General features: G+C 44.3%; 1 protein-coding gene and 1 non-coding gene across 17 annotated transcripts in view; both read right to left on the reverse strand.

Moving 5' to 3' along the window:
• NUP214 (nucleoporin 214) overlaps positions 1-8,778 on the reverse strand; it is a 108,253-nt gene extending 99,475 nt beyond the window's left edge. For all 16 annotated transcript variants that reach the window (XM_024345922.3, XM_054659184.2, XM_063788164.1 and 13 more), the window contains exons 1-7: positions 8,555-8,778; positions 6,585-6,780; positions 5,824-5,975; positions 4,829-5,027; positions 3,481-3,551; positions 1,650-1,713; positions 1,101-1,204 (exon numbers count right to left, since the gene is read on the reverse strand). In XM_024345922.3, coding sequence (XP_024201690.1) covers positions 1,101-1,204; positions 1,650-1,713; positions 3,481-3,551; positions 4,829-5,027; positions 5,824-5,975; positions 6,585-6,780; positions 8,555-8,722 — 954 coding nt within the window. In that variant the 5' untranslated portion in view covers positions 8,723-8,778. The remainder of the gene's footprint in view (positions 1-1,100; positions 1,205-1,649; positions 1,714-3,480; positions 3,552-4,828; positions 5,028-5,823; positions 5,976-6,584; positions 6,781-8,554) is intronic.
• LOC112204443 (U6 spliceosomal RNA) lies at positions 7,213-7,314 on the reverse strand. The gene has a single exon (XR_002938089.1). It is a non-coding gene; the product is annotated as a U6 spliceosomal RNA (small nuclear RNA).
• Positions 8,779-9,921: the final 1,143 nt, after the last annotated feature.

Consider the following 9,921-nt stretch of genomic DNA (forward strand, 5'->3'; position numbering starts at 1 on the left):
TCCTTGATCTCACATTTAGTATTGACTATCCCATTAAAATGTAAGACCAGCCAGGTGTGGTGGCTCAAACCTGTAATCCTAGTGCTCTGAGAGATGAGGCGGGAGAACTGCTTAAAGCCAGGAGTTCGAGACCAGCGTGGGCAACAAAGCAAGACCCTACCTCTACGAAAAATTTAAAAACAGCTGGCTGTGTTGGTGCATGCCTGTGGTCCCAACTACTCGGGAGGTTGAGGCAGGAGGATGGCTTAAGCCCAAGAATTTGAGGCTGTAGTGAGCTGTGATCGCACCACTACATGCCAGCCTGGGCAACAGAGTGAGATTCTGTCTCTAAAAAATAAATAAAAATGAACAACAACAACAAATTTAAAACCATAAAAGCAAGCCCATCACCTTGATCACTGCTATATACTCAGCTTTAAAGCAGTGCCTAGCACACTGTTGGCATTAAATATTCGAGAGCAAATGAAACAATTTTAAAAATCAAGATACTGTCTTGCTTTTCTAAAATTTCTTTATCGAGTTAACCAAGACTCATAGTTTATAGCTTAAGCAAAATCATTTTTTTTTTTAACCTCATAACAGTAGAACATGCTGTGGACACTCCAATTTTAGACCCCTGGCCCATGGTGCAGCATGGAAACCTTATACCTGAAGTTGCATAATCACTGCCAGTAGGTAAAAGAACCTGAAATCAGGCCAGGTGCGGTGATGCACACCTGTAATCCCAGCACTTTGAGAGGCCTAGGTGGGCAGATCACTTGAGCTCAGGAGTTCAAGACCAGCCTGGGCAACATGGTGAAACCCCATCTCTACCAAAAAAAAAAAAAAAAAAAATTAGCCAGGCATAGTGGTGTGCACCTGTAGTACCAGCTACTCAGAAGGCTAAGGTGGGAGGATCACTTGAGTCCAGGAGGTCCAGGCTTCAGTGAGGCGAGATCACATCACTGCACTCTAGCCTGGGCGACAGAGTGAGATCTTGCCTCAAAAAAAAAAAAAAAAAAAAAACACAAACACAAAAAAACGCCTTGAAAACAAAGCCTCCAGCTTTATTAGAAGACTTCTCTAATTCTCAAACAATGACATTTCTTCCACAGGCATACCGGTAGTAGAGCCATCACCACATCTGGAGACGTTTCCAGGGTCCCATCTGCAGCAGCATACACTATGGCAAAGACGTAGGTACCGATCCACAGCACATCCAGAACTGAAAGACACATCTTAATCAGTAGCTCATAAAAATGACAGCAACCAGATACAAGAAAAAGCAGCTTATGTTTGGAATAGCCACTATGGATAAAAAAAAATCAAAGGCCCTGATTTCATTGACTAAATATAATGCACAGGTACAATGACCCAAGAAGCCCAAACTCATCCCCAAATGGTAATTTTTCTGCTGGATTATAATCAGGGCAAATTATGAAGAATTGTAATAAAAAGTTGGGATCCATTTCATGTCATTTATCATGAAACACAGATGTCACCCAGAGGGCCATAATTTACACTGACTTAATTAGCTGTTTGAAATAGTGACATTATTCATAAAGCAAACACCAATACCTCACTGAGCAGGTACATTACATGATTTTGAATTTCTGTAATATACATAACATGTCGTTAGAGGTCAGCCCAATAAGAAAAGCAGTTGTTACCTCTGACAGGATGATCTGACTCATAAAACGGAGGACAAGGAATGACTTTTTTTTCCTGCAAAGTCTGAAAGAGATTTGGAGGGGAAAATAAAGTATCAAATGAAACAAACCCAAAACCAATCAAACTGTCAAATCTAATCTATTCCTTAGATGCCACCTGTTCCATCTCCTTGGCCGGGAGAGACTGAAGAAACAGAATAGTGCTATCTACTTCCAGGACTTCATCCTACAGAAACCCATGAACGTGGCTGGGTGTGGTGACTCATGCCTGTAATCCCAACACTTTGGGAGGCCGAGGCAGGTGGATCACCTGAGGTCAGGAGTTCGAGACTAGCCTGGCCAACATGGCGAAACCCCGTCTCTACTAAAAATACATAGCTGGGTGTGGTGGCGGGTGCCGTAATCCCAGCTACTCGGGAGGCTGAGGCAGGAGAACTGCTTGAACCCAGGAGGCATAGGTTGCGGTGAGCTGAGATCACGTCATTGCACTCCAGCCTGGGTGACAAAAGCAAAACTTGGTCTCCAAAAAAAAAAAAAAAAGAAAGAAAAGAAAAGAAAAGAAACGCATGAACACATGAACATGTTCAGATATAGGTAATGAGAGTAGTCAATGCAACACCATTTGCAGCAGCAACGCCACTAGCACTGATGCAGACAATCATCAATAGTGGAATAAGGCTGGGCGAGGTGGCTCATGTCTGTAATCCCAGCACTTTGGAAGGCCAAGGTGGGCACATTGCTTGAGCCCAGGAGTTTGAGACCAGCCTGGGCAACATGGCAAAACCCTATCTCTACAAAAAATACAAAAATTAGCTGTGCATGGTGGCAAGTGCCTGTAGTCTCAGCTACCCGGGAGGCTGAAGTGGAAGGATCACCTGAGCCCAGGAGGCTGAGGCTGCAGTGAACCATTACATTATCACACCATTGTGCCCCAGCCTGGGCAACAGAGCAAGATCATCTCTCAAAATAAATAAATAAATAAATAAATAAAAAATTAAGGCAAACAGCAAAGCAAGAAAATTTTAAAAATTGCATTATCTTTTTACAGGTTAGTGTCCTAAAAGATTATGTACCAAATTTCAGGTAACTTTTGGTAATAACAAATAAGAAACATAACCTTAACCTTAAACCTATACCACCTACATTCACCACTCTGCTCCCCTCCTCGCCAGAGAACAGTCTTGAGGAGGAAGGCACAAGAAAGGCCTTAGCACCACCTGTGAATCCCTCCTTCGTGTCCAGGCTCAATAGACATATGGGGGTTCCTTGCAACTCAATTGATATTGAAGGATATTTGTGAACATTATTTCAAGAAATTCACAGGGAGGATGACAGAGTGCACATGCAACAAGAGTATCCATTTTCTTTGGTGCCCATAGTTAGACAAACGGACCTTTAAAGACAGACTCAGTTAAAAGACAAATACTGTGCTTTAACCCAGAGTGATTCTGCATTATCATCATAGTTTTTTCACTAACTCTTTTCCCTTAAGCTCTGTTTTTATGGAATGGACTGAAAAAGGTGGGGAACAGTGCATAGCATATGATCACATTTTACATTAAAAAAACAACAAAAAAAATGCAGCTACCCATAGACTATTTGTATAACATCCAGAAAAGTATGGAAGGCTATCTACTCAACACAACATAGTGGGTGCCTCTGGAAGAAGGACTATGGGAAAGGGAAGAGTTCCACTCTTCATTCACTGATGGATTTGTTACAATGGGTATAAATTACTTTTTAATAGGAAAAACAAGAAAGATACTCCCAAACCACCCCCAAAAAAGTGGGCAACTTAAGAAAAATTCTGAAGTTCAAGATAAGAACTTACAGGAAGATACTGGACCACAGTTCCATTCTGTTTTCCCACTGCTAGCTGCTTTCCTTTGGGGCTCCAGCACACTGAGCAAAGACAGTATTACCAAATGAAAACAAGAAAATGGAGCAAACCAATAAGATCTATCACACACAGCTAATTATCAATTCTCATTCCTGTCAGTCCATGGAAGATTGTAGGATCATCTCTATCAGGCAAAGTGGAAAAAAGTAAAATCATTTTAACGATATAAGCCAATTGATTTATCACTGGGCTATTGAATTGAAAGCTAAAAATGCTTTTTCAATAGATTACTGCCCAGAAAGCTGCAAAATACAGAAAACTCTGTAGTCTTTACATAAGACAAGGAGAACAGAGAAGGTTTCCAAATACCAAGAAATCACTGGCCGGGCACAGTGGCTCATGCCTGTAATCCCAGCACTTTGGGAGGATGAGACAGACGGATCACTTGAGGTCAGAAGTTCGAGACCAGCCTGGCCAACATGGTGAAACCCCATCTCTACTAAAACATACAAAAATTAGCTGGGCATGGTGGCGGGCACCTGTAATCCCAGCTACTCTGGAGTCTGAGGCAAGAGAATTGCTTGAACCCAGCAGGTGGAGGTTGCAGTGAGCTGAGATCGCGCCACTGTACTCCAGCCTGGGCGACAGAGCAAGACTCTGTCTCAAAAAAAAAAACAAAAAACCAGAAATCATTCTCCTGCTCCCATTTAATATTTAAAATGCTTTTCCGCCCAAAGGTACAAATGACTTTCAGAGTACCACCATTACAGATCCAGAAACAATTATTCCCAAAAAACACTTCTAAACCAGCTGTACCAAAATATTTCTCCAGAAATCCCAAGTACATTCAGGTTAAATTATGTATGCTGTTTGGCTTCAAGGACATTAACTATGGGCATAAAGAATACTCTCAGCCGGGCACAGTGCCTCACACCTGTAATCCTAGCATATGCGGGGTGGAGGAGGGCAGATCACTTGAGGTCAGGAGTTCAAGACCAGCCTGGCCAACATGGTGAAACCTTGTCTCTATAAAAAATACAAAAATTAGCTGGGCATGGTGGCACATGTCTATAATCCCAGCTATTTGGGTGGCCAAGGCACGAGAATTGCTTGAACCCAGGAGGTGGAGGTTGCAGTGAGCTGAGATGATGCCACTGTACTCCAGCCTGGGCGACACAGTGAGACTGTCTCAAAAAAGAATACCTTCCATCCTTAACCTCCCTCGTCATGAAAAAAAAAAACCAAAACACGAAAAGCTATCCACTTTCACTTCTAGAAATCAATTCTTAAGTAGATGACCATGATTGTATGCTACAGTGTGAAAGCCTTTATTACTCACCAGAGGTTACTGCTACTGTGGAAGGAAGAGTTGCACATACTTTCACTGTTTCCGTGACTTGCAGGACAGCAATACTACCATCAGCCAGACAAACTGCCACCATGGAGGGGACAGTGGGGTTCCACTTCATATCAATCACCATGCCTCCTGCATCTTTCAAAAGCTTATGATAGGCAAATGGGCGTTTTTGCTGTTTAGTCTTTTAAAACAAATATGCAAAAGTGAAATAAGTTAACAAATGGTAAATGCAGAAACATTTAATATTCAATGGAAATTACTGAATACACAAGGTATCTCAAATCAGTTTTTTTTCCTCCATAACCATAAACAAAGATTGTTTTATGCATCAATCTATTTGCTATAGACAATTTCAACACAACTTTGAAAATGGCAATCAATTATTCTAACATGCTTAGGGGGACTCTCAGAAGGGGAATGCACAATTGCAAAATAACCAATAAATAGCAGACAATAGATTAAAATCTTGGCTCTGCTTCTTAATAGTGTTGGGACCTTGGACAGTTACTTGAACTCTGAGCCTGTTTCTCTACCTATAAAATGAAGATAATAGTACCTACTACATAAGGCTGTGGTAGGCATGAACGAGGGACAAGGCATATAAAGCACTTAGTACAGAGTCTAACACACACAGTCAGTATAAACACTCGCTATTATTATCATTCTTAAACTGCTTGGAATGGAAGAACATCCAAAATGTAGGAACTTTTGACATTATCTATTCATCTATGACTTTGGGCAAGTCACCTAAGCCTCCTGATAACAACTTAGGGCAGATGGCGTTATGAAAGAACTGCTTGAAGTCCCTTCTGTCTCAAAGATCTATGATTCTATAATTAGGGATTTTTTTTTTAACCCATATTTTAATCTAGAGAGAGACTTCAAGGGTTAACCTATGAAGCTTCCAAGTTATAATTCAATACAAGGAAATCTGCTTAGGGTTCTCATGTTGACATCACAGTATAACAGTAGCTTACCTCATTTGAGAATGTGCGAACATCAAAAAAAGCAATAATGGAACCATATTCACTGGACATCATGCACGCAGAGAGTGTGAGGTTATCACAGCTCAAGGCCAGGTGATGGATTGGGAATTTCATAGGAACTAGCAAGCCTTGGACTTTATCAACTATGAAAACAAAAAAATACAAAGCAGAAAACAGTATGTTCTAAGCATAAAGCCACAACCTCTATCCAATTCAATGTGAAAAAATTTTTGCATCTACATAAACACACATACACCCCGATACCTAGTTATACAGATAAATCTTAACTTTCTTAAAGATATATGATGCATTAAGTATCCCAGGAATTCTTCCTCATACAATCTGGGGAAACTAACTGTGGCTGTTGCCCTTGTTGAAAATATTTTTGCAACAATGCTCTAAATAGTACACATTGCCAATAGTTTGGATCGTACTGTCGTGCCAACTGAAAACCCATGCCAATAAAACCCTTCACCCAGAGAGCCAGAGCCCAAGTTCAACTGAGCAAAAATAAAAGCATGGCATAATGGTTAAGTTCTTCCCTCTTGAGCTGAGAGGAACAACTCGTGTAAGGAGAAATACAAAGGACCGAGGAGAAAACCTAGAAAGGCTTCCATTAATCTTCTTGGGAGTCAACCTTCAAACTGACAGCAGTGTTCATTTTAGTATTAGAATGACTTCTTGGGAAGGAAACACAAGAGCATGCCACCATACTCCTCTCTCTACTTTGCAACATAAACCAGGGAACTTACCTATTTTATTGGGATCATCTCCGGGTTTATTTTGAATAAGAAGATTTTTAGTAGGAAAAATCTGCAAGCCACTGGCTCCACCAGCAAAGACCAGACCATATTTGTTGGACACAGCAAGCAGACTCGAGCGTTCCTTGGGCAATTCCTCAGGGGAGTCAAAGATTCTCACCTTCTTTAGCGCTCTAAACTGAAAATCCTGTTGTGAAGAATCAAAACGAGATCAATTCAATAAATAAAGAAATTAAAACATGTTATATTCAGTAGACCCAATTTCAGTACAACAAAAATATGTATTACTGAGACCAAGGTCTGTCTCAGTTGTCTTTTTTTCTTTTTCGAGACGGAGTCTCGCTCTGTCGTCCAGGCTGGAGTGCAGTGGAGCGATCTTGGCTCACTGCAACCTCTGCCTCCCAGGTTCAAGCGATTCTCCTGCTTCAGACTCCCAAGTAGCTGGGATTACAGGCACCCGCCACCATGCCCGTCTAATTTTTGTATTTTTAGTAGAGACAGGGTTTCATTATGTTGGCCAGGCTAGTCTCGAACTCCAGACCTCAAGTGATCCATCCGCCTCAGCCTCCCAAAGTGCAAGCTCACAGGCATGAGCCACCACGCTCGGCCCTCATTTTTTTCTGATATGGAACACTTCATGAATTTGTGTGTCATCCATGTAAAGGGGCCATAATAATCTTCTCTGCATGATCCCAATTTTATATGTGCTGCCAAAGGGAGTGCGAGATTACCATCTTTTAAGTCTGTGGTTCTATTAATAAAACCTTTTTTTCTTCTACCCCAGCATATCTGAGGAATATGACACAATCCCATTAGGTGGCTCTCCACAGGTGGTGATTTTCAAAAAATAATCACTATATTATAGCTCACGCCTATAATCCCAGCACTTTGGGAGCCAGAGGAGGGCGGATCACTTTAGGTTAGGAGTTCGAGACCAGCCTGGCCAACATCGTGAAACCCAGTCTCTACCAAATGATATAAAAAATTAGTGGGGCGTGGTGGCAGGCGCCTGTAATACCAGCTACTAGGGAGGTTGAAGCAGGAGAATCGCTTGAGCCGGGGAGGTGGAGGTTGCAGGGAGCCGAGATCATGCCACTGCACTCCAGCTTGGGTGACAGAGCAAGACTCTGTCTCAAAAAAAAAAAAAAAAAAAAAAAAAATCACTATTCTAAACATGGTATTACTATGCCCTAAATGCATTTTAGTGATTTATTGTTCACACAGATGCCTAAAATCTTCCTACAACTTACTTCTTTTCACTATTTAAAACAGATGTAGCCCGTCTGTTGTACCCTCATTCTGTCAGAACCCATATAAGAACTATTAAACACACCTTCCTGAAGTTATCCCTGGGGGACTGCCATGTTGCGATCACTGGGACCACTTGGCCCTCCCTTTAGGTTTCTGACTTTAGGCTGATATACCGAGGTCAAAATAGTCTTCCTAGTCCAATCAACTAAAGGTTCTGCAGGACGGATGACCTTCCCTGACTCTACGTTAGGCAAGCCCGTATCACCTTACAGAAGTACTGGGAGAGCAAAGGTCTTAAATGATGCTGGCTTTCAGCCCCCCGTCAAATGTGACTTTAGGGAAATTACTTTCCGAGCCTCAACTTACTCCTCTACGTTAACGACTACTTCGTAGGGCTGCCGCGATGACTACCACAGTGCCTGGCACACAGTCAACGCTCAATAAACAGTAGTTATTGCCACTATTGTGACCGCCCCAGGAAGTAGCTAGGGTAACTCAAGAGCCGTGCACGAGACCAGGATGGGACTGGGAAACTGCATTCGGTGGGGCTATCACGCCAGCAGCGCGGCAGACGCGCTGGTGAGAGCTGTGAACGCGGTAAACTGTTCAAGCAGGAGGCGGGACAGCCAGCACCGCGCTTCGCCTTTCAGCTGGGCTCCAAGGCAACGCCAGGACTAAAGTAGGGAGGGAGGCCCCGGGTAGTCTCTGACCTTCATCTCCCGCTCGGGAATCATGGCATCCATCTCGTCTCCCATCGCGCCGCCTTCAGTGTGTCGAAGCAGCCAACGCTGCCTCCCACGGCCTTGCCCACGGAACCCAGGCCGCTCAACAGCAAACTTCCTTCCCTCAGCGCCAGCGGCGCGCAGTTGACCTCGCATTTCCGGCGCGCTTTGGTGACGTCAAGCTTGGTCAGAGGAGGCCGCGGAACCCAGTGAAGCCGCGCGTTCTTCCGGCCGCCGCTCCCCATTGGCCAGCTCGGGCTGAGTAGTGGTGAGGCCGTGAGGCCTCTGCGCCTGCGCCCTGGATCGTCCTGGTGCCGCTCCCGCCTTCGAAGCCAGCGCGGGCTTACCTAGTGTTAGTCTCTCTTCTTGGGTGGCCCACGCCTAAGCGACCTATGCTTCTTGTTCTTCTGAAATCTTACAGTTCCCCTTAGATGTAGGTTGGCTATTGGTAGCTTCCGATTCAGATAAGTTTGGAACTTGACAGATGTTTTCGGGGGGCTGCTTTAGAGAGAGGCTTTGGACTATGCAAGGGGAGGAAGGGAGGTTCAGAAAAACGGGGTCGGGGGGTCGCCAGGGACGACTCTTAAAGTGTGGAAGGTGAAAGGCTGGGAGGGGAGATTAAAGGGCACCGAAGACCAGCTTTGTTTGCTCCTATCAAGGTGATCCTTTCCAGAGCAAGAGCCATATTCATCTCTAGTCGCACGAGTTTGTGCCAAGTCCTTTGCAAAAACCTTCAGATGTGGGATCTCATGTAATCTTGAAGACATCTTAGTCGTCCTAGGGGTTATTTATTTAATTGATGAGACGCGGGTGGCTCATGCCTATAATCCCAGCACTTGGGAGGCCGAGACAGGAGGATTGCTTGAGGCCAGGAGTTTGAGACCAGCCTCGGCAACATGGCGAGACCCCGTCTCTATAAAAAACAAAACAAAACCACAAAAATTAGCCAGCAGTGATGGCATGCGTATGTAGTCTCAGCTACTCGGGAGGCTGAGGTGGGAGGATTGCCTGAGCCCAGGAGGTTGAGGCTCCAGGGAGCTGTGATTGCACCACTGCACTCCAGCCTGGGTGACAGAGCCAGGCCCTGTCTCAAAAAGTAAATAAAAGGCCGGGCGCGGTGGCTCACGCCTGTAATCCCAGCACTTTGCGAGGCCGAGGTGGGCGGATCACGAGGTCAGGAGATGGAGACCATCCTGGCTAACACGGTGAAACCCCGACTCTACTAAAAATACAAAAAATTAGCCAGGCGCGGTGGCGGGCACCTGTAGTCCCAGCTACTCGGGAGGCTGAGGCAGGAGAATGGCGTGAACCCGGGAGGCGGAGGTTGCAGTGAGCAGAGACAGCGCCACTGCAGT

The sequence above is a fragment of the Pan troglodytes genome, chromosome 11, assembly GCF_028858775.2.
Source record: "Pan troglodytes isolate AG18354 chromosome 11, NHGRI_mPanTro3-v2.0_pri, whole genome shotgun sequence".
Taxonomy (NCBI): Eukaryota; Metazoa; Chordata; class Mammalia; order Primates; family Hominidae; genus Pan; species Pan troglodytes.